The sequence below is a fragment of the Folsomia candida genome, unplaced genomic scaffold, assembly GCF_002217175.1.
Source record: "Folsomia candida strain VU population unplaced genomic scaffold, ASM221717v1 Fcan01_Sc009, whole genome shotgun sequence".
Classification (NCBI taxonomy): domain Eukaryota; kingdom Metazoa; phylum Arthropoda; class Collembola; order Entomobryomorpha; family Isotomidae; genus Folsomia; species Folsomia candida.
The window spans coordinates 3,105,176-3,129,041 of record NW_019091201.1 but is presented as its reverse complement, the minus strand read 5'-3'; the positions used below and the strand labels follow the sequence as shown (position 1 = coordinate 3,129,041).

The following is a 23,866-nucleotide window of genomic DNA, read 5'->3' as shown; positions in this document are numbered from 1 at the left end:
TAAGGGAGTGTCGCCCACAATAATTTGGCAGCAAACAAATTGTCACATTCTGCATCGCATAATTCATTCGTCCCTTGTTTGGATAATGTTGAATGACATTGTTAAATTATCTTTGAATACAAACTGGTCTTAATTCTGTACTCTAGTCACTAACAAAAACAATATGTAAATATATGTCTCATCTCTTGACACAAATGTGAATGAATTTCTTCTCGCGTACATTGTTTTCCTATTAAGTAAAGATTTTAGCAGACTGGACTGGACACTTGATACCTTTATCGCATCAAGCATCAAACAAACATCAACGAGTTTGGTTTTTATATACGGAGATTTTTGTACCTTTTGTACATAATTTATCCTGTTGCGAGCAGTGGCGTCGGGACGCGTGGGGACTGAGGGACAATGTCCCCACGGTTGTTCGATGTCCGCATCATCTGTCCATCTTATATAAACCCCTCCCTCCCCTATCCTACAATGTTAATGTCCCCAGATGTCCCCACGGGTTCCGCGGCCACTGGTTGTGAGGTTCTTCTTGCATACAATTGAATTATGCAATCATGTGATGTGATACAGCGTCGTCCTCTCCTCGTAGATGAAAAACGATGTGTGAAATTTTGTCTTGAAAAAATGTACCGAGTCGTTGTAACCTCTTCGCTTAAAATTAATGAACCATGAACCAACGCGAGAACGAGAACCACTGATTTAGAAATAATAAAGTAAAAGTCATTCCGGATCGAATTTCATAGAAGAATCACATCATGTAAAACTACGAAGTATCGATTCTGTAATGATCATTTTCCGTAATGAGGCAAGAAATCGGAAATATTTCATAATCCCTAAATAAGTAAATAGATTTACTCAGAAACGGATGCAACTCATTAGCATACCCCGGACAAATATTTTTTTATCCTACCCTACTCATGTTGAGCTCAACACGAGTAGGGTAGGATAAAAAAATATTTGTCCGGGGTATGCTCATTAGGTCCCAACTATTTATTTTAATTGCAATCCTTATCTTATCGTCAACCTTTGTTGTATGTATGCTGAGCTTATGCAAATTTGCTGTCTGGCACATCATAAAATGCAATTGTCAATTTTGTCACTGTAAATTCTTTACCTCGAGTTTACTTATGTGTCCCAGACTTAATGGGACACGGATAAACGTTGAGCATGTACATACTTCTATATTAATTAGTAAGATTTTCTCTCTTATTGACCAAGGATGTGAACAAAATGCATGCACATATTTTACTCTTAACATGATTTTAACGTATTGCAAAGATGACGAGGAAAATGTTCTGTTTAATGTCTTAATGACTACCTAAATAGGCTTATACATACATACTTTGCACTTTCCAAGCTCCTTGTCTTTGAGTATGTAACACTAGCATACCAAATATTTTACCAATCCAACATCATAAAACATGAATACATAAGTGGAATAATTCCAAATCCAAGTACATCTGAAAATCCATTTGCTCAGGTACATGCAAATATAAATCTCATCCATCCATCGCCATTATCCAGGATTAGACCGCAGTCTAGGGGCCATTTATTTGAGACAACTCATTACTACAAACTACTTAACAACTTAATATATGGTTATTGGCATAATGTTAGTAGCAATTATTAACTTAATCCACTATAATCCTTAATCCCACTCGTGTCGGGTACTACGCCCCTAGTTATCCCAGGTCTGCATCAAGGCAAAAAATTGCACTGTATTTTATTCAGCAGGGATGTAAAATTCAATTCAGCCAACCCCCGTCCTCAACCATACTTATTTGCCAACAACCATACCATTAAACAGGAGAAGAAGAGACCAGGAGAAGCAAAAGCAACCTCCCAGTTATGAAAATCAGCAGAACTGGCTTATTTTATAGCTTCAAAACTAACTTGCCATCATGATTCTGCTCGTGTAAGCGAATTTTGCTACCTTCAGCTATTATAACCATGCAACCTGTTTTTGCATATAGAAAGAATCATCCAGCAATCTTGTCGCGATCTAATAGTAACTCAACCAAACCGTATTTATGAGATCAATTTATTCTCAGATCAATCTTTCAACTCCGAGATCAGCATGCTCTCCAAAATCGAACTTCTTACAAATCAGCCCATGCTAACAAAGGACGCATCAAATATTTGAACCACACCAAGCCAAACCATCAGTAGGTGGTTGGTTTGCTTTGCTTATGCTGCAAATCCCTGTAACTCATCCCTAAAATGAGAAGATTCCATCACTTCCATCCATGCAACTATTTCGTATATTACAGCAGCCGAGCCCATAAGGTCTTAAAACGCGTATACGGAGTTAAATAGCTGACGCTTCTATTCTACATCTCCTCCGTCCAACTATCTAAAGTGACTGCAATGCAATAACTGCATGCACCAAACTATGTGTAAAGGTAAGTTTGTGTAATGCAAGGCTTGCTGGTAAGCTAATGATGAAAAGAAGCCAGATAGACGTTACTTAAACACATGGGAAACGTACGTATAAAGGGTTGTTGAATGTGTAAAGTAAAATATGTTGGAATGGATAATAGATCCAGAAATATCCTTGCTTTTGCTTTGCTTATGTGGTGTGGCTCACGGAGAGAGATGACTTCAACTCCACAGACATCGCATCGTCATCATCAAATAGTAGATTTAAAAAAGCTGTAATAAAAGTTAGGGTATGAGAACACACAAAAGAGAAATAGATACTTAAAAAGATAGACAAAAAATAGTGCCAATAATATTCTTCCTTTTTATGGAACGTACATATACATACACACTGCTCATCAAAATCCAATCCACATACAACCCACTAATCTCATTTTTGTACCAGTTGTACACATTTTCGGGAGAGTAAAACCACTAAAATAAAGATAAATACATAAATTGCATTGCATTGCTGGCCATAAAAAATACTTCGCTGAATGAAAAGTGTTTCCTTCTACATAAATATATTATTAATGAGATTGCAGTTCGAGTCTGGCCAGGTAAATTAATAGGAGTGTAGCAGCGAGTGAAGGTGATAATTTACCACGAGGTGAATAAAAAAGTCCCCAATCGTATATCTGCATCTCTAATAAAATTAAATTGTGGGACATATATTACAATTCACCACATACATATGCAACGAGTGCATGCATTTAATATAAGTTTTAAAATGTGAAAGCATTAAATAAGTGATGATTTAAGTTGAGATATTGGTGTGTCACTTCTGTCACTCATAATATTTCGTCATCTTCAATAAATAGAGATATCCATTATTTTTACGTTATCCGTAAAATTGTCAGGATAAAGTTGAAGACTTTATATCAATATTTCGTTATTTGGACAGACTACACAAATTTATAGCATAAATCTTGTGCATAGGGAGGGAGTGAGTTGTATAATAATTTTCTTCTTCTTTGGATGATCTGCTGACTCTTCAAGGATCTTTAATTCATCACAGTCAGTTGCAGCAGAAATAATATATATTTTACAGTCCTCGTGTTCCAAGTTGTCTCCAATCCAACACATAAATCAAATCTGTGTAAGAATTTGTTTAAGAGATTCAATATTGAAGTGAGACTGCTGGATTGGATGAATTATTGATGACCTCATTCACTCCCAAATATAACTAAACATTGATCAAATAAATTGTCTGGGTGGAAAAAGAGTGCACACAAATCTCGGAATTTTTTTTACTAAAAAAGTTAAGTTGAGAATCTTCTGTGTGCAAGGCAAACAAAGTGCGTTTTCAGTTCTTGTGTAAAGCGAATTGAATCCGGGTAAAAATGCCGAGAAAGAAGAAATCCACCGAAACCGTGGTAGAATCTCCGGCCGCAGTTACGGTGAGAATGAGAATTATACAAAAATTCTAAGAAATTATATCGTAAATTTCCACCCTTAATCTAATAAGAGAATATGGACTTTATTTGTAGCTTGTTAACTTTCAGACTCACGGAGAAGGTGACAATGAGCCAGATTCCGAACCCTCTGAACTCAACAGATTAATCTCTGAGGAGGAATATTCCAACGACAAGGCGGAAGTGGTCGTCATGAATCACACGCCAGCCACGTCATCTCCCACCAGTTCCGGAAGTCGGCATAATAGTCACAGCGGGCCTAAAACTGTGGACGAAGTGGGTCAAATTTTGAAAAAAAAATTTGATTTTTTATGTAATATATGCAAATTCTTACTCGATTATTGCACATACAGGACTTGGACAAGATAAGTTCCGAACATAATCGCGAACCCCGAGCGCCCGAGGAGGAAGACATCGTCGACGAGTGTTGCCCCCTCCGAAATCCGGACGATGAAGACGAGCGTCGCCTCGTGTCCCCTGACCAGCCACATTCTGGAGAGTATAAGAAAATCATGGACATGTTGAAAGAGGCCGAAGCTGAAGCTGACCCTGAGCAGGAACAGGCCAAAAGGAGGATGGAGTATCTGGTCAAGTATAATCCTCGACATCCGGACAGTGATTTAGGATTTCTTGACTATTGTTGTGCCTTCTTTGCATGTTTTGCACTCTGTATCGAAGGTTAAGGTCTGTGCGTTTGTAAAGAAATGAACAGTCTCATAATAATCAACGAAAAGGAATATCTATATTTTTAGGAAGGGAATCTAATAGAAAAGTGCTAACCGTAGATCTATATCTCCATCTCATTTGGTATCTGTAAATATACACTTAGCAGCTAAATTATTTCCTTTAAGTAAACTGTGAGAAATATTAGAATGTTTCCTGAAATTGTTAAAAATTATTAAGTTTTCCACCCATAATATTTAAGATTATTACTACCTTCCTAATAAGCCGGTGAATGGGATCAAAGAATGTAAAAAATATATATTTAGTTTTCTGGGTTATCGTACTTTTACTCTGGTCTTAATTTCACTCCAATATTACTTGTTTGAATTTGTTGGGTTGGATTTTCGGAAAGGAATCTTTGGAACAATCAATCTTATAGACTGTGGAACAATCATAATAATAAATGTATACAGTCAGCATTTATGTAGGGTGGCAGGCAGCATAATTCAGTATATTTAAATAGATTAATATTATCGGTAGTACCTTTACATACAAACAATGTCCGAAAAGTTAGTGATCTGCTAAAAGTGTTCGTTAGTTTAGTTTAGTTTAGCAATAATTATTGTACATCGACAATAATAATGTGATTTAGGCTGAAAAAGTCAAATATTCTGAAGCATAATACACAGAATTGAAATATTCAAATATACTCAATGTTGGAATGTAAAGTGATTTATAAGAGGAAGATTGGATGGAAAATTTATCGTTATTCTAGATATTTTGTTTTGTTCTAGATAAATAATTAATTCTATGTAATTTCTATAATATTCCATGCCAAAAGCGTTTCAAGCGTTTTTTTGCAAATGCAGCAATCAACCAAACACAGAATATACCTACATCACAGATACATAATTATTAGTATACAGAATACAATAATCTGAACAATATCTAAGATAAGCAATTATTAAGATAAGTATATATGCTAATATTGTTGTGAACGGACCTGAGTACCAGAATCAGAGTTACATACGTAGAATTGACATTACATTTACTAAAATAATTATTTGAAGCTTTATTATCAAGAATCAAATACTTACTAGTTTACTGTGTGTCGATAAATAATCTGTCATTGTAAATAAATGTATTAAAAATTGTACCAACAAACAACAACAACTTGTAGCAGACGCGTTATTTTAATAAATACATACGCATCATTTTCCGGTATCTAATTCATCCTCTTCTGTCAACACGGATACAATAATTGAAATAAATTGGAGTTACACCACTTTAATTTAATTTTAAAGATGTCAAATAGTTATAAATTAGTTAGTTTAATTTACATACGCAGTATTACGCGAACTGAACCTGAAGGTTTAATCAATTTAAAAATGTCGTCTTTCTAGATCATGGTCGTCTTCGACCAAAGCAAAAATTTCCATTTAAGTAAATGTTTTGTCTGGACAGTAAATAACTGGATCAAAATTGAGTATTTTTAGATTTTAAATGAACACTTAACGATGATGACAAAATACATACTTTGTACATCACATTTAGCACGACTAATGGGAATTCTCTCTCATAAATACATACACAAAATCAGACAACAATAGACACTTAGAGCCCATTCAATTCAAATTAAAACTCACTTTCGTGCCTATGCAAATTTTTCATGGAAATACATACATTTTCTTTCTGAAAGAATGGAAACAATGGAATCGAGTCGGGTCGAGAAGGGTGTAAAGTAAAGTGTAAAACGCTATTCGAATCTTTAATGGAGTGAGTGAAATGACACATTCTCACAATTTAAACTCAATTTAACTCATTAAGTCTTTAACTCGGGCCATTAGTGCCTGCCTTACTTTACAATTTACATACATACATACGTTCCTCGGGGTACAAGAAGTTTGCCTTATAAATTTTAAACATCCTCACGTATTTGGTACAAATACACACTTCATATGCGCTTGGTTTGTAAGATGACTCCACGAATTTTGTAAAAAAAACATCATTCCCACACCGACACGTTCGTGGAATGCGTTTTTTTCTCCTGGAGAAAAACGAGTCCATGTAATGAAACGAAATGGATCCTGCCATTATGTTTGCAGGTTTAGTATTTTTACTTCACTGCTCAACCGGAAGTGAGCCAGTTAGGAGAGTAAAATGCGTATAATACTGCATTTCATTATAGAAAGAAGTGAGAACCACGAACGACAAACTCGTTGAACTCCTCGCATGCATGGGTCTCGACCGTACACATAAATTGAATATGTTTGCAATAAACAGTGAATATAAAGCTGCAGATTTTTTGTTCCGTCAAAAGTTTACAATTTCAATTAGCATCTATTGAGCCATCAGTTAAAGTTGATGTTGAAATTAAGCGTCGTCCCAGTCTCACTCCTTCGTAGATCTTGGGACAGTAATAATTCCATATTTTTTCGCTGAAGTCAACTCCTCCAGAAAGCGTGACATGTAGGAGTCGCAATTTTTATATATTCTTTTTTTACTACTACGTGAGTGAATTTTTGCTGGAAATGAAAAATACGGTTTAAAAAGGTAAATACAAAGATTTTATTTGAGTACAGAAATTTTAAAGTAAAGCTAAAATTGAACCCAAATTTTTACAGAAATTCGAAATGGTACTTCCACCAGATCGGTCTCCCACCTTGACGCCAGCTACGTCATCCTCGTCAACCCCAACGCCTCCAGGTTCTACACCCCCCGTTGGGAAGAAACCCTCCACTTACAGTTCCCTTCGATACTCACCCCCCAAAAGGGGAACGTACGTCGTAAATCATCAAGTTCAATCTAAAACTAAGATTTTATCGATTCGGTCAACAACACTTGCACCAGCGGGAGGAGTTTCGCCGTCGTCTGCATCGTCATCTCCTCGACCCATCAAGAAAAATGCTGGAGCTAACAAACATCTCGCCACGCCAGAAAATTTTGAACTCCAACAGTCCTCATCTTCTTCACCGGATAGTGCAAAATCCAGAAAGGAGAATAAGCCCCCAGTCATTATTGCGTCGCAACCAGTAACGCAAAACTGCATACCTCCTCCTCAAACCAATGACTTGAGGGTTCAAGATTTCCACGAAGACGTCTCCGTGAACACGCCACTTCTCAAGAAAGATACAGAATTGGTGGTCAATTGCAGTGAAGATGGCTCCGTGATGATGCCATCACAAGGTCAAAATAATAATAGTGTTAGGATCGTGTCAAACTCAAATGCAGGTTTGCATGACTTCCATTACGGGAGTGGACAACGAGGTGAAAAACGTACGGTGGAAAATGGGTGCTGCGATTGTCTCTTTAATTGCTTTGAATGCTTGTTTGTCATTTTTTAAATAGTGTTGAAAATAAATTTTTAAATATTAATACTTTTAAAAAGTTATTTTTATTTATTTATCCAGACACTCTAGCATTTTTTAAAATTACAGATTAACCAACATGAACAAGATAGAAATTTAGAATATAATTATTCGGTTCACTAAATCACAAGAAAGTAATTATTTTTAGCCCGAACCAGGGCTTATGTAATCGTCATGTCCGTCCGTCTGTCCGTCCGTCTGTCTTTCGATAACTCTCGAACGAGTTGACCGATTTGGACCAAATTTGGTACAGACATGTATCTGGGCAATGCAACGACCGAGTTCGAAGATGGGTTCAATCAGAAAAGTTTTGGACCGGTGGGGGTCATCGGAGTGGGTGGGGTATTATGCACCAAAATTTCAAAATTGTCGTAGAAAGCTGAAATTTGGCACAGAGGTTACTAATGACTCCTAATAGATAAAAATGAGTTAAAGTTGGAAAAATTTTCATCTTGAGGGACCCTAGAGGGTGACCCATACTGACTTTTCAAAATCGTCATATCAAGCTGAAATTTGGTGGAGAGGTTGCTTATGGGTCCTAATGGAAGAATATGACATGAAATTGGTAAAATTTTTATCTAGAGCGACCCTATGGGGTGACCCATACCGATTTTTAGAAATTAACATAGAAAGCTGAAATTTGGTGGAGAGGTTGCTTATGGGTCCTAATGGAAGAATATGACATGAAATTGGTAAAATTTTTATCTAGAGCGACCCTATGGGGTGACCCATACCGATTTTTAGAAATTAACATAGAAAGCTGAAATTTGGACCAGAGATCCTTACTGCTTTCTCATGAAATAATATGACGTTAAGTATGAACACAAATAAACCATATGGGCTGTAGAGGCGACCCCCACTGGGAAGTAGTCAAGGGCAATGGATAGTAAATATTTTTAGAATTTGGAGACTAGTAGTACGAAAGATTGATGCAAGTTAGTGTAAAATAGTAGCACATAATTTTATAGAAAACTACTGAGAAACATGGGTTTACTAAACCTGGTTCGGGCTAAGCAAAGCTGTACTGATAGGTTTTATTAAACGTTATTTTAATAAGAAACTTAAAATTAACCTCCTGCTGTTGAGCTGCATTATATAATTTTTTCAAGTAGTGACCAGGGAAAAGTGTAAATGTAATCCTATAGCGTGGGGGCGGCTAAAAATCCAATACAGGCGTTGTAACACGCCGTAGCAGCAGATATACAAGCTGGAAGGGCCACACCCCCTGACGCCGCGGTGCAGGCAGTTAGCGCCGTAAAACAGGCACCCATACACGCCGAATAGGCAAGTGGTCCGGCATACGTGCCAAAGATAACGACAGTCAGTAGGATGAAGAAGGTGTGACCAAGCGCCATCGTAAATATTTTATACCTGCAGAAAGTGGGGAAAATATAAGAAAATTTGAAATAAAAATGAGACATACAGAAAATGTGGGGCTTGTGAAACTTACCAAATTATATTTTTCTACTACAACTATCTTGATATTAAAGCGTATTTGTAAATTTGACTCAAATTTGTATTTCTTTGTAAAGCGTTTTCAGGTCTTTCTTTTTAACCAATTATTCTAATCCCAACTTCGTTTTGCTACCGATTGGTCTTATTGTCTTCCACAAAATGGTGAGTTTGAAGTAATTCAAACGAATAGGATGACGTAGAAATGCTCATGAAGATTTGCATACGTACAAATGAACCTTATGTATATGCATATTATGCATGCTAGATAACTGATGATCAACTCGCGAACATAGATTAAATACTTATTACTCTCATTTATTTCTTTACGTGATTACTAATTATGTACATTTTTTTCTTCCAGAAATTTAGAAATGGGAACTAATAATACCATAAAGGGTCTCCTCGTACTGCTTTTGGTATCCGCACTGGTAATTCCAGAAGCAAAGGGTGGCAGCGTCGTGGGCTACTCGATTTGCATGGGGTCATGTTTTGGACTTCTGGTCACCGGCCTTGCCAACTTCACGCCGACCATTGCCGGAAATTATGTCAGTGGTACTTTGTCCTCATGTGCGGCGTCTGCCGTTTGTTATGTTGCTTGTTCTTCAACAGCAACAATGGGATAAAAATCATTGTAAAAATAAATCTATGCGAATAAATAATTTATAAATGATTTAATTTTTTGCGTCCTCGTATTCCTATATTTTTTGTACGATACCAAAATTACTTGATAGAATGGGCGTAGGTCTCGAAACGCCCAAACCAGATTGCACATTTTAAACACGTTTTAAGCACTTCATACACAATTTGTCGTCAAAATCGTTCAATTTATTTAAAAAATGGAAAAAATTGTATCAGAAAACGCTACAATCACGATAATCAAGGAGGGCTACGCATATATCGATGGGGACGGTTGGATGCGGGCAAACGCTTCGTGTACTCTGGTGCAGACGGCGGAAAGCGTCGTCATTGTGGACACATTGACACCGTGGGACGGTCCCTTCATACTGGAAAGTAATAATTTGAGATTTCACATTTATTTAAGGTCAGAATTTAATAAATTGGCTGATTAAAAATAAAATTTACAATACAGAGCTGGCAGAATTGAATATCGACAAGGACACCGTCACCCATGTCGTTTCCACTCATGGACATTCCGACCACAACGGAAATAATAATTTATTTCTCTCCGCGAAACAACATATTGTTGGATATTGTGTTTCAAATAAGGATGTTTATTACGCACACCCATTTGAATTAGGTACATATATGTGATGTCTAACTAATTATTATGGTAAACTATGCAAATTTCATATCATAAATGCAATTTTATAGATGAGCCCTTAATTATTGACCCATTCCTCAAAATCATTCCGACCCCTGGACACACGAATGAAGACGTTTCTCTCATTGTGACTTTGCGAGATTCCGGTGATCAAACCACTGGAGACAACAATAATTTCGAAAATACGTTAGCAATTGCTGGAGATTTGTTCGAATCTGCGAAAGACCTTCTAAACCCTGATGTATGGACGCCCAACAGCTCTCAGCCAGAAATACAAGCAAAGAATCGACTAAAAATTCTGAAAATGGCAAAAACCATTATTCCCGGACATGGACCATATTTTACCGTCCAGCCCGAACATGTCACCGCGGCCGAAGATTTGGTAAAATTGTACGAAAAACAAAATTCAGGATAATGCATGTTTATTTATATACTCTTATAAAAATATAAACCGGTTGACGGTTAGGAGGGGTAAAAACATTGTGTAATATGAATAATGATATAATAAACGTCAAAATAACAAATAATTTCAAACCGGTTATTCAACAAATAATTAATTAGATTTGCATGAAATTAGTAGGCGGAGGTTGGTTTTGACTTTCGATTTGAATCAATTACATAAGCAAAATATTTGGTAGTTAGTGTTGTTACCATTATTTCCTACATTTCACACCACGCCACGCTTGTTTTTGTACAGCATCATGAAAACATAAACATTTAGCTGCACTTCCTTTTATTGGTTTTCTACAGATCTAGCAGTGACACATTCTTCTCAATATCCTCGCATTCACAGGAAGTTGGGTTCCTCTCCTCCACTAAAACTTTCGTTTTCTCAGTCAGCGTCAATGCACATCAATCACTAGTCGAAATTCGCACAAATATTTTTGTGGCATTTCAAAAAATTTACTAAATCAGTATGTTTCGAAGTTACATTTTTGTCGGTTTTTGCTGCCTCATTCCAAGTTCTTCTCTTGCCCTACAATTCCTGGAGTGGGGGGATAAATGCGAAATTCCAACGCACGGTGGGGGCAGTGGGGACTACCCGAGAGAAGAGTGCAATGCTGGGAAGGGTCTAGTCTGTGTGTCCAGTGGGTCCGGGCAGGCTTGTGAGTGCACCTTCAAACAACGCTACTCTTACGACCCTGTCGCCCAAGAGTGTCGTCGACGAGTCGGGAAGCCGTGTCAGTACGTGGACGTAACCACGGAGCAAGGTCGCAACGCCATGGCTCGGTTCCCATTCAATCTGAAATGTCATGAGAATGCGGAATGTGACCAACTCCAAGTTCCCGTAGCCCCACCGCCCAAGACGAAGGGGGGAATTAAGTTCCAGGCCAGTGGGGGTGTCCCCGTGGAGTTTGAAACGGTCAGCATGTGCGTTTGCAAGGATGGATTTGTGGCGACGAGTGACTTTAACACTTGCATCGTGCCACCTCCACTAAATCCGATTGCGGACATGTTCAAGGAGCCGAAGGGAAAGTTAACGTTTAGACCACCGTATTACACTTCTTGAGAATGGAGAATATTTAGAGAAACATTAGATGTATTTATTTTTCTACATACATATTTGTTATTATTTCTGACACCAATAAAAACAAACTTGATCATAAAAAATATTGTGTACTGTGTGTATGTCATTCCACGTTTTATTTCATCTTTAATTTGGCAACGGTATGTACCTACTTAATAACAATGAAATATTAGAGAATAATTTTTATTTTTTACTGGATTGCTGCAGCAGGTCGGTTTCATATTATCACGATGGGACTTAATAAATGGACACCACGTACATACATAGGCATTTTAAGATTGATTTTGGAGCATAATAATTGGTTTTACTAATTGCTACGTATTTATAGATGCGTTAGTCACTGGTAATGTGAACATTGTAAAAGGACAATGACCTTCAGCTGTATTTATGGTTCGATAATTGTGGATAATTTACAAGTCTATAATTTATCACAGTGTCAGGCAGACGCAATGAAGTAGTAATGTTGAATGTTAAAAAAATTATTCAGGAACGAAAATTAATTTAACAAAATCAGATATGAAAGGAAGCAGCCCACCAGTGTAGTAACCTATTTACTTAATTATTATTCTTAAACATGCCTTAAAAGTTAGCATCACCAACGCCATTCTACTACTGAATGACATGTTGCACTGCAACAGTAGTTATTATAGCACTGCGGAGTCTAATTAATATTATATTACATAGTAGTTCTGTTCTTGGTATCATAATTAAGTGTACATAGATTTACTTTTTACAAGTGCACAAAATCATAGTTGGAATATTTAGATCTCCAACTCGAGATTCGACTATATTAAACGATAACATTATTATGCACGGATTCAAGCGGATTCGACGAGAAGTTTGTGTACAAATTTCTGAGAATGTGTATAAAATGTTGAATATTGATATTGTATCATCATTATATAACCTTAGCATAAAACTCAACAAAAATATAACGTGAGATATAACAACCGAAGTAAATAAATTAAACAAAGGAATTTTACATTTTTAACGAATTAATTACATTAATTAATTTGGCCTTGTAATGACTTGGAGCAAACGTTGAGTTTTCTGAAGACTGACACAACAACGTTAGAGAATTACTTATTGTAATCATTCTTACCTGGGTGGACACACTCAATATGATGCCCAGATTTTGCATTCGAATTGCCTTGACTATAATGGACATTGCTGTGTCTTTTCATACAAACGATATTCTACTGTCTACTTCTTGTCAGTATCTTCTAATAACTACTTGTATTACGAAGAAGCATTCGGACTTGGACGATAGTATGGATTCAGTCCTTTGACGGGAAGAGGGTGAGCTTCCGTGTTGAATACCCAGTAATCCAAATCAATTAGGTCGTTGGAACTGAAGAGAAGGTACAGGTACTGCAAACAACAAGACGATTCAGTTAGTTTAGGTGTCGACGACTCAATATTTGCTACAGTTTCACATACCTTAAGCGTCTCAGCCAAGAAAAATGATTGCTAAACATTATAAAATACATGAACACAAATTAGTTTGCTTGTATTTAATATATCATTTAATATTGACATTGAATTACCTGAACATCGTCTTGTTGCGGGTCTTTACTATAAACATTCCTCAAACCTGAGTAACCACCTCCAGGTCCAGCTTTACAATGTTGCTCAATAGCTTGTGCACTGGAACAAATCATTTGCATTTTTCAATTTAGGTTATTGGAAAGTTTGAGATATTCAAAAACAGAAAAGGTTGGGACGTGTGTTACAATCCCCCAGTCATCAGTGGGAATTCACTATAGAACTCATCCTCCTTTCACTCTACTCACCGGCCCACCAAAACAACCAACAACCTTATTTTTTGCTCTGTTTACTTTCACTTTTTGTAATTGATAATGGAGGGGGGCGGGTCAAGGTCAGACGACGACGACTTCCAATTAAGTCAGAGGAAAAGACCACGTGTGGTTAAGAAGAAAAACGTTGCTGGAGCTTCTAATCCTACTGCTGAACAAAAGACGTGAGTTTTTTTCCTCCTCCTCCCAATAATAATTTATTATTTAAATGAATATTTTTATTGTGTATTGTAGTGCCCAGAAAGTGAAGCCTACCCCTGCGCCACTTCTACCCACCCCTGACAAACTATTAACCGTGGAGAAAGCGAAACATCCTCTCGCTCCCCTTGGTCAACTGAATCCGGCTGGGACGAAAGATAAGGAGAAGAGAAAGACCGAAACCGCCACAAGTTCTGCTCGAAACGACCATGATTTTCAGCCCGTGCAGTGGTCGTACGTTGCTCAAGGGGAGGATATGGAGGTAAAGGAAGAGAGACGATTGAGAGATGGGAGGGGAATTAATATTAAAGAGGGGGATTTGGCTGACGAGTTTCAAATCAAATATCCGGTTTCATCGGATGGTCGAGTCGGAAAAATAATAAAAGGTGAGTGAACATTATTATTATTGGTTGATTACTAAATTATAATAAACATGATGCTATATAGGTGAAGGGGTAGATCTCGTTAAACGGAAAATACTGGAGTTGGCTGGTGTCGAGTCTACCTCCTCTGCCGGTCTGAACGTACACGAGGCGTCCCCAGAACTTATCTTGACGCAAGAAGACGTGGGACTGTCTGATGAGCAAAGGGAACTTCTTTTTACCGAGATTTTTAAGAAAGGTGGTCGTGTCCCTATCAATGATAAGCCTGGACGGAGTCTCATCATTCAGAAAGCCCCCACCACCGGGTTTATTCATTTGTGTGTAGAGAAACCAAAAGTTGCGAACGGAGTAAGCGTATATCAAGCTTTCAGGTTTTGTACCGAACCCAGTGAGTATATTTCATGTGAATAAATTATTGTTTGTGAAATGCATTGAAATAATGTGTCAATATTATTGTATAGAATGCTACCAGTACGAGCAAACACTCGCATCTGATGTCCTTCCGAAATGTACTACTCATCAACCTGAGCCAGTTTACACCGTGATGAAAGTAACCGACTATAATTGGAGAGACGTGTTGGTCCAACTTCACATGAAATTTGCACTCTCCGTTAAATTAAATGTGTCCGACGAACAGAAGGATAATGCGGCGGAATTTTACCTTGGTCGTGTATGTACTAGTAACTCGGTTTGGTTAAATTATTGTGCCACGAAAGATTTAAAAACTCGTCCCATTCCAAAGCCAATTTCCATGACACACTTTGCCAACGAGAGAGACGGTCTCAAAAAGTTGTCATTAGAGTCTGTGAGTGAAATAGATCCGAAAATCTGCATTATTGGGTAAAGAGTTGTCACTTTAACATTATTATTATGCATTTTTAGACAATCGGAATGTTCATGAAACTCGCCCCCGGAACTCAACCCATCATTAATTTGGATGATCTCATCCCTTTGTGTTACGGTATGAAGGGTGAGATTGATGCTCGACTGAAGGAGTTGGGGATGGAGCTCAAAATTCGTCGCCACTTGACACCGGAGGAGAGGGTAGAGGTCAAGTATCCGTTTCCAGGAGAGTACTTCCTCACCAGCACCTTCACAACCACTCCCACCACCACCACCTTCATCACTACCGCAACAGCAGCAGCAGCATTACAAAAACCGGGCAAAGAGAAGTCGTTTTTATATGCCATCATGAGTCGGAACATGTGGTACTTTGGGTGGAGTGATACCCCCGATTTCAAGGACCGTCTTAGAGGAAACAAAACTGATGGTGCTAATGAGTACAAACGAATCACGGATAAGCGCCAGAAAGACAGGGAATTGGAGATAGATGGACTACGGCAGAGAGATAGAGAGTTAGATAGAACAGAAGGTATCTATCCACCCCCACTAAAAGCTCCCACCTTGACCTGCTACCTGCTCGCCAAATGTGATGATGATGATAAGAAGAAGAAGACAAAGACGATTGAGGCTAAAATGATTATTGCAGGTTATGTTGCATACTTGTTAGGGTTGCGTAATCCCATTCGACCTAATTCTGATCTAGGCTATTCAACAAACAAGTGTGTTTCTATAAGTCTTGTTGATTCTACTTCCTGGGGAGAGATCTGTGACTTTGTTAAGTTATTTTGGGGAATTGAGCCAATGCTGGACCAATTTAAGAAAGATTAAACTATTTGTTTAATCTTAAGGTTTTTTGTACGTGAAGGAAAACTGAATAAAATTATGAGGACGGTGCATACCTGTCCCATCCCCAGTCCCGGTATTTCTGATCTCCAGTAAGTCTGCGAAATAATCAGAGTGCATATGTGAATACGTGACAAACATTTAGTTAGAACCAAAAAAACATGAAATTCAATAAGTATCTCTTACCTCCACATGATGAAATATGATTCAATTACTTCAGGACGAAGAATATAATATTTTTCGTTAGGTCTTTGAGCTCTGGCCTCAATGGCGTCGGAAAATCTAAAGGACTCTGGACCCAAACGAGTCTGGGTTCTGATGTAGCTTTCATGGCAAGTGTTTGTGATACCCTCAGCTATTTTCATATGTCTGTTGGCCCTGGCCGAGTTCTTTTCAGGTCCAACGAGATTGGGGTCGGTGTGAGCTCCAAGGGCAAACAGACCACCTATTTTTTATATATTAGTTGATGACACAAAGTTTGAAATATTTGTATAAAATATATTTACATAATTGAGTAATGATTATCTCACCAGCAAAACAAGCCAAGTGATCCATTTTGCTTTCTATTCTATCGTATCGCATTTCAGCGATATACAACAGTCCACCTTTAGAGTAGCGAATCAGCCCATTTTTCTCAAAGGCTAATTAAGTCAGACACAAAATTAATCAAACTACTTAAATCATAAATAGATAAGAATAAATCTAAAAACTTGAAACACTTACCCTCCATCGCGGCGTCATACATTTCGCGTGCTTCTATATCCCCAGCTTGGACGTATGCTTTTAGTAAATACTCATAAAAACTGTCACCTAAAGCACCCATTGATACGTGATTCTGCGTGAATTTTGCCATCTGGAATGAACAGTAAAAATTATAAAAAAATTTTTAAGACAAAGAACAACAAAAACATCACAGAAAGAAAATGAAAGCAAATTTAAATACTTACACGAGGATGTACATAGTTGAAATAGAGTCCTTTAGGCTTCTCGATTTGCTTCATCGTTTCTCTGATTTTGAAAACCTTCTCCTTAAAAATGGGATCTCCAGTGATATCAGACAAATAAAGAAATTCCAAGTGCAAAGTTCCAAACTCGGATAAGATGCTCGAACCAGAAGAAGCCCATCCGTAGTTTTTACTGGCCCCAGAGCCCAAACTAATCAACGCCATGGGAATTCCAGTTGGAGTTTCGAAAGCCGGCAACAACTTCTTTGCTAAGTGATATGCTTTGTCTTTATACATGACATCTCCAGTCAGAGCAAACATTGTTAAAAGTCCTCCCACAAAACGAATGTTGGTCTCGAACACGGAAACTTCGGCTCTCTAGAATTACCAAAAATTAAGCAATTAAAATATTTTTGCTTGAGATATTAATTTAGACATACCACAGTGTCAAAGTTGAGGTCTTTTGCCACCCAGTCCCTGGCAACTTGATATTCCTCGTGCAGCCCCATGATGTACAATGTGTCCAAAGCATCAACAATTGTAGCTCCAATTTTGCTTGGACCAAATATGCTTGCAGAATGTCCTATAACAAGAAAGACCAAATAAAGTTAAGCATATTCGATGCACTTCTCATTATTTTTTAAGTATATCCGAAAACAAATGTATCGCTTACCCTTGTGAGTTAGTGGTCTTAACTCATTTTCACCCCAGGCATGGGTCACATAGTTATCCCACGAATCTTTCATCATCTATTTGGAAAAAAAGAAACCAGAATCATATTTAATTGGTGATTAATACATCAGGCATATGTTAAACTGCAGAATAACTTTTTTAGCACATTACACACATTAGTTCAGCAGAGTACCCAACATAAAAAAATATTACTCGTGATGAAATTATGATTGAAAAATGTTAAAATTATACATAAAACCGTCGTCACACATTACGTTCATTACTACCCACCCAGAAAGGCAGGAAGTTAGTTATAATGAATTTGCCTTATCACATTGTCAATTTATTTTCACACTGCAAAATGTTCACGAATTCTGCATAAATTGCACACACCAAACCCTTGGGCAAGACATAGCGGAACATGTAATTTCATTTCTGGTCTCTAGGACATGCCAGTCTCAACGCAAGACGTATCAAATCATTAGCAACTTAACAAACGAAAATCATCAACCTTGGTTTTGCTCTCACACAGACAAAAAACTAATATTCCGACCGAATACCATACCGCCGCATCACGTCGGACATTAACTGCTTTTACCAAGTCTCTTACTTTTGCATCTTTCCTCAACTTTTTGCACAAAACAACACAACAAGGTGAAGAGGTAAGCAGGTCATTACGTATGTGATATGATAACTACACCTACACCAATTTTGCAATAAAACCAAGAAGACCATAAAACAGCATAATATAAGTAGCACAAATTCATAAGATAACTGCAATAATTATTTCTTTCATATCCAGTTCCTCCGAAGACATAAGGTCAAAATATGACTAGCAACAATAAATCATCGATCAATTAACACTGATAAAAAAGTCAGCATCCTCTATAAACTTAATTAATGCCCAAAGGGTTAAAATTCTACATGCAATGTACATACGAGCAGTACCACAATGCGACCATGGCATAATTTTGCAAAAATATAAGAATTGTATCAGCTTATCCGAATCACTTGGTTATCTAATCGTGCCAACCACTTAATTAAAGATTACTCTCTACTCGACAATTTAACCAGAAAAGTGCTGCTTAAAATGAGAGCAAGTCTCACGCACGGGACCCAAGTTTTAAATGCATACATTAAATAATTGCATTGTTGTGATACATACACATTTAGCACTTATGTACACGAACCATCTTCTGCCACGTCCCTAATCGTAATCAATTACAAATCAATCAAACATCGGGAGCAAACCTTTCGGATAAAGTCTCGCCGGTCTGTAGCATTATTTCCATCCGAGCTGGACGCCCTTCCTGATTCTGTCTCCCCAAAAATTATGACACTTTCCATTGGGGCAGCTACTTTATGTTGATATTTATTAAAATGCTCTCCAGATAAATCTTGGCCCCCACTGCCATTCAGATTTCTGTCCCCGGTCAAAAGTTGGGCTTCACCGATCGGGTTCACAAAGCCGGATCCATCACCAAGCATTCCCGTCACGTCGCGAGCGTTTCTTGTCCAGCCGAATAATACGAAACCGGGTAGAAGGACGCCAAAGCAGAACATGAGCACTGCTATAAAATAGAAGCTCCGCCGCCTCATTTTGCCTTATTTGATTTGGAATTTTACGGACAATATGTAAAATATCTGGCTGAAACGTGTCCACCCGCACTTATTCACAACTAGAGACTAATGGAAAAACACTGCTACGAACACGGAACAGGATTCGAAATGAAACCATGCAAATTCGAATTCTTCTTGTTGGATTAAATTAAGAGCAAGATCATGTCACGGGCGGACGAATTCTTCTACTCGACGATCTCTCTCTTACTCATCCCTCCCAATTAGACAAAAAAAGTTTCCACAAGTCACAATAGGATTAATTGTTTGTTTATCTGTCTCTGATATGTGATGATTCACAGTGACAAAATGCACCTGGCATTCATTCACTCGTACGTATAAGGTGTTTTCTTTTAAAAGATTCTCACAATCGCAAACACAACGCCACGCCACGTGAAACTAAATACTACTTTAAAACTCCAAATCTATCCAACTCAGCCTCCCATAAAACTTTGTGTACAATTGCTAAACTTGAATGGATGGAGAGAGAGACAACTTATTAAACGCGACTACGCCAACCACACACAAATCACAAACTGAATTCTCAGTACGAAGGGTTTTATGTCATTCTGTTAACAATCCATTCCGTATTATGCGGTCTGGCGTTCGTTATTAGCTAACTGGTCTCGTTGTCTACCCAGTATTGGTTAATAAAAATGTTGGCTGGGTGGTTGGTTCTTGTTGTTGGGTTTGGGTTTAGTTGCTTTGGTAAATTGCAATAATTGTAACGATATTTTGTCATGATGATGATGGGGTTCTCACTTCGCTGAACGAGATAAGCCCAAAGTTTCACCAACCAATATTATAAATAATACGGCTAAAGTTGGTTTATTACTCGCCTGTTAGTTGGTAATGATAACAGCAAGTATTAAAATTATACCCAGCATCATGCTCGCTAGCTCTTGGTGGGGTCATTATTGAAGTAGCGGCATAGCAGTAGTTACTTAATAATACCAACTTTACGCATTATTATCTCGATACATTGCCGAAATTTTAAGTAATATATGATCTAGTGTGAATAACCATGATACACAACTTGCACTAGTTTACAGTTAATTTTATATCTCATCTCTCAGAGTGAGTGGTCCTATTAAAAGATGAAAATTATGACTGCGTAGCGTGGCGTGCTCACAACTCTGAATCGAAACCCATTTAATAGTTCACCTCCAACGAAAAGAAAGAAACAACCAAATAGTTTAATCCCTTTTAAAGAGAGTGTGAGTAAATGTTCTAAAATATTACGGGAATCGTTAATTATCATTATTCTGCAACCTTTTTAAAAGTGCTGACAGGTGCTCAAATTTTTTGCAGGAAACATTTTGTTTAAAATAATCCCGAGAAAAGTAAAAATATGAACGGGTAAAATTACAGGTTTTAATTTTTTAAAGTCGATGATGAGCCCGTACAAAAAATGGGGATACACAGAAATCGTGAATTTACTTGATTTGAGTTTGAATAGACTGATTTTCGTGAATTCATAGATTCTGAAGAGCTCCCAGCAGTGGGTCTTCTTTAGTTCTTAACCGGTTCCATGACCAAGGAATAGCCTACCTATTTTTTCATACCTACTTTTTCTGCAAACAATTGTTATGCAAATGAACCGACAAATACAACAACGCAAGACTAATTGCTTGCTAGTGGAAGTAGGTAGTGTTCCACATCTCCGATTGCAATATCACACTAAACTGAAAAAAACCGTCACGGAAATTGGCGTGAGAAAAAGAATGCTAATATGGGTCATGTACCAACCAAGGGAATCAAAATCTCAAGGAACAAGTAACAGTCTGGTCATATTATATTCAGAATATTCTGCCCGACTCTGAATTTCACATCAGCGTGTGAATTTCTTGATTATTTATTTTTCTAATGGAAAAATAGAGATGCAAAAGCAAAGCAACTACTGGTCACTGCATTACTTTAGTACTTTTGAGGTACTCATCCAATGAACTTGGTAATCTATCAGTATTCCCACCCATGGGATTCAGTTGACAAGGAAAAATTGCACAAGATGGAAAATTACATTAACTTATGGAAAATTTACTGCTACAGATAAGATTGGTTGGGCTACTGTTTATTAAGCTCTCACACTACGCAAGTGAGAAACTATTAAAATTAATCGTCCTAGCACATGTACATGTCCATTATTTATATCAAAATAAAAACTACGCCATGAACCTGAACTATAAAACAGGAAGGAAGATATTAATGTCTGCCACTACCTTTATCTGATCCTGATCTTTACATGAACATGAACACAACAACATGTAAAAACATACACTATCGTCTTGTTCAGGATGATGTGAAAACAAAAATAAAACAAAACAGGAGTCAGATTTTGATCTGAATTGCGGAGAGACACACACGGTCACTTACACCCCTATACATCTTCCACCCCACTCGTTTAATGACGGAATTGAAGTGTTATATTTTAAGCTTTTAAGCGTACAATCTTATATGGAAGTAGTTGAAAAATTGTGTAAATTGTCAAAGAAAATTTAACACATATGTATTTAGCACATCTGCATGTATTTCTTTATTTTCAAATTGTTGTAATACGGGGATCAAAGGATGGAAGATGTCTAGGGGTGCAAGTGAGAGGCCGTACATGCATCGAATCTGATACAAAGAAAAAGATACCGTGTTGCCTACCGCATAGGTACAGAAACCAACAATTAAAATAATCGCTTTCTGGTGAGAAAGGAACATATTTATTTGCTAAATATAAATGATAAGAGAAAACGCGCTCCAATTTTATGCATGAGCGAAGCGAAATCGTGATTCATAATAATTTAAGAATTATATTTAATTAATTAGCGACCTACCTGTCGGATCACGTTCCGTTTCGACCTGACAGCCCCATTAGGATCTTCTCCACCAAAAACGACGGGTTTAGTAAAATTAGACCGATGAAAGTAAGAATTCCCAGCAGGGAAAGCATGTTCCACCGTGTGGAGTGCAGGGTGTGGGTGGACGTTTCTTGGACTAGAAATGTGATGACTTCCGCTCACACTGCTGGGAGACATCCTTTGGAGATGACCTCGACCGTCGACTTGTGGAATTTTCGTAGTTGTCGTGGTGGAAGTTGAAGGGCCATCAAATATTCTTGGCTTTGCTAAAACTCGTTGATCTTCTTGTTCCAAATCTTGGCGAATTTTAGCGTATAACTTTTCTCGATCTTCATCTCTCCCTCTTGGGGGAAGCATTGGCCTGGGAACGACGTGTTGAGGGCTGCCAGACCCTGGATATCCTTCGAGCCCTATGAAATTAACTACAAAGGTTTAGAGTATTGCTGGATTCACAAGGTCAAGGTTATTGAGAGCTTAAAATACTAATACTAATACTAATATCCTTTTAATTACCATTAAGGCGAAGTTCAGCCCCATGCGGAGGTGGCGGTAGATGAGGGGCTAAAAATAATTCGGGTATTTTCTGATATGCGTCATGTACCCCTGTCGTCGTCTTCGCCCTTAAGTCAGGGAGGAAGTACACCATCCCGACACAGATCATGAAGAAACTCATCAGGATGACGAATAAACAGTACTTCTCCTTCGTTCTTCTATTCCTAAGGTTCATTCTTCCAGTCAATGTTCTCACTAAGTAAGAAAAGGTTCAATTTAACAGTTAATTACTACAGTAGTTAGTTACATATAAAAGTCGACTTACATGTGCTTATTCTAATCATGGTGAAGTATAAAATAGTATTCCACGAAAATGAAGTTTGAGCTTGTAATTCTGGTGGATTAAATGTTTAATATCTCTACATGTGATAGTAACACATGTGACATGAGATTCCAGTTAATTTGTAGCAGATGATTTACATTAATTAAATAATTTAATGTCATGAATGAGATTTAGTTAAACTTGGATTCCTACTGATTTAATCTTAGTACTTTTGTAGTTAAAAACTTTTCCATGTTTCTCAGTAAAATTTAAAATATCGTTAAATTAAAACCTTTAAAACCAACTAACTTTACACTGTCCTCCGATCCGACCCTCAATTCACGTCGTCATTTCTCACACTGTTCAATTTATTTTATAATCACTAAATAAAATTACGTCGTCCTTCGTCAGCAATTAAGTCCCACAATTTTTTTTGCCCAGTATCCTCCCACATCAAACTTTATTACGTTATTTTATATGCTAATTAATTGGATTAAATCAAATCAGCAGCTCAATATTTATTACTTAATTAAACCAATTCGCCTCCACCACCACCGCAATAATCACACAAAGACCACTTTTTATTTCGTGCCATTTATTTATAGCCTACGACACTTTATATTTAATATTGACATTTAATTGACATTTTAATTGGGTCTACATTTTTTGCGCTGCGCTGGCCAAATGCAAATGCAGTGTTTTCTTCAGTCCCGTTGCATTTCGTGATTGTAAAATTCAGTCATTTTTTTGGGGCTCA

The 23,866-nt window shown here is 37.4% G+C and overlaps 4 protein-coding genes and 1 long non-coding RNA gene across 9 annotated transcripts; 3 read left to right on the top strand and 2 right to left on the bottom strand.

Moving 5' to 3' along the window:
* Positions 1-11: 11 nt before the first annotated feature.
* On the bottom strand, positions 12-6,040 carry LOC110854224. Of its 3 annotated transcripts, none has more exons than XR_004835537.1 (6): positions 5,844-6,040; positions 5,708-5,739; positions 4,617-5,622; positions 4,171-4,522; positions 3,933-4,101; positions 2,898-3,847 (listed from the first exon to the last, which is right to left on the bottom strand). It is a non-coding gene; the product is annotated as an uncharacterized LOC110854224 (long non-coding RNA). The 3 variants fall into 3 exon arrangements; XR_004835538.1 differs by having other exon boundaries at positions 5,708-5,736; positions 5,844-5,858; XR_002548299.2 differs by lacking the exons at positions 4,617-5,622; positions 5,708-5,739; positions 5,844-6,040 and adding an exon at positions 12-229 and having other exon boundaries at positions 340-3,847; positions 4,171-4,312.
* A 614-nt stretch (positions 6,041-6,654) lies between these two features.
* Positions 6,655-7,877, top strand: LOC110854231 (putative uncharacterized protein DDB_G0290521). The gene is made up of 2 exons (XM_022102643.2): positions 6,655-7,052; positions 7,124-7,877. The coding sequence occupies exon 2, from the start codon at positions 7,133-7,135 to the stop codon at positions 7,841-7,843; it is 711 nt and encodes a 236-aa protein (XP_021958335.1). The 5' UTR covers positions 6,655-7,052; positions 7,124-7,132; the 3' UTR covers positions 7,844-7,877.
* A 2,206-nt stretch (positions 7,878-10,083) lies between these two features.
* Positions 10,084-12,215, top strand: LOC110854287 (metallo-beta-lactamase domain-containing protein 1). The gene is made up of 3 exons (XM_022102715.2): positions 10,084-10,333; positions 10,413-10,580; positions 10,655-12,215. Exons 1-3 carry the CDS (start codon positions 10,159-10,161, stop codon positions 11,017-11,019), a joined length of 708 nt encoding a protein of 235 aa, XP_021958407.1. The 5' UTR covers positions 10,084-10,158; the 3' UTR covers positions 11,020-12,215.
* Positions 12,216-12,217: 2 nt separating this feature from the next.
* Positions 12,218-23,839, bottom strand: LOC110854393 (mannosyl-oligosaccharide 1,2-alpha-mannosidase IA). 3 transcript variants are annotated; one of them, XM_022102827.2, is made up of 13 exons: positions 23,113-23,839; positions 22,809-23,042; positions 22,272-22,717; positions 17,834-17,909; positions 17,601-17,743; positions 17,164-17,538; positions 16,940-17,069; positions 16,747-16,857; positions 16,403-16,661; positions 16,273-16,314; positions 13,680-13,779; positions 13,573-13,602; positions 12,218-13,503 (listed from the first exon to the last, which is right to left on the bottom strand). In XM_022102827.2, exons 1-13 carry the CDS (start codon positions 23,129-23,131, stop codon positions 13,372-13,374), a joined length of 2,097 nt encoding a protein of 698 aa, XP_021958519.1. In that variant the 5' UTR covers positions 23,132-23,839; the 3' UTR covers positions 12,218-13,371. The 3 variants fall into 3 exon arrangements, with proteins under 3 accessions (XP_021958519.1, XP_021958520.1, XP_035710918.1); XM_022102828.2 differs by having other exon boundaries at positions 22,272-22,705; positions 23,113-23,838; XM_035855025.1 differs by lacking the exons at positions 22,272-22,717; positions 22,809-23,042; positions 23,113-23,839 and adding an exon at positions 19,084-19,991.
* LOC110854394 lies at positions 13,796-16,287 on the top strand. The gene is made up of 5 exons (XM_022102829.2): positions 13,796-14,113; positions 14,184-14,533; positions 14,595-14,918; positions 14,992-15,335; positions 15,413-16,287. Exons 1-5 carry the CDS (start codon positions 13,992-13,994, stop codon positions 16,199-16,201), a joined length of 1,929 nt encoding a protein of 642 aa, XP_021958521.1. The 5' UTR covers positions 13,796-13,991; the 3' UTR covers positions 16,202-16,287.
* Positions 23,840-23,866: the final 27 nt, after the last annotated feature.

Excerpts from the sequence above, each read along its gene's own strand:
- LOC110854394 (XM_022102829.2), top strand. The coding sequence starts at position 13,992 with ATGGAGGGGGGCGGGTCAAGGTCAGACGACGACGACTTCCAATTAAGT. Across the intron at positions 14,534-14,594 it reads AGTCGGAAAAATAATAAAAG|GTGAAGGGGTAGATCTCGTT; the intron begins GTGAGTGAACAT and ends GATGCTATATAG. Across the intron at positions 14,919-14,991 it reads CAGGTTTTGTACCGAACCCA|AATGCTACCAGTACGAGCAA; the intron begins GTGAGTATATTT and ends ATTATTGTATAG.
- LOC110854231 (XM_022102643.2), top strand. The coding sequence starts at position 7,133 with ATGGTACTTCCACCAGATCGGTCTCCCACCTTGACGCCAGCTACGTCA.
- LOC110854287 (XM_022102715.2), top strand. The coding sequence starts at position 10,159 with ATGGAAAAAATTGTATCAGAAAACGCTACAATCACGATAATCAAGGAG. Across the intron at positions 10,334-10,412 it reads CGGTCCCTTCATACTGGAAA|AGCTGGCAGAATTGAATATC; the intron begins GTAATAATTTGA and ends TTTACAATACAG. Across the intron at positions 10,581-10,654 it reads CGCACACCCATTTGAATTAG|ATGAGCCCTTAATTATTGAC; the intron begins GTACATATATGT and ends GCAATTTTATAG.
- LOC110854393 (XM_022102827.2), bottom strand. Across the intron at positions 16,662-16,746 it reads TCACTTGGCTTGTTTTGCTG|GTGGTCTGTTTGCCCTTGGA; the intron begins GTGAGATAATCA and ends TATAAAAAATAG. Across the intron at positions 16,315-16,402 it reads TCATATTTCATCATGTGGAG|ACTTACTGGAGATCAGAAAT; the intron begins GTAAGAGATACT and ends ATTATTTCGCAG.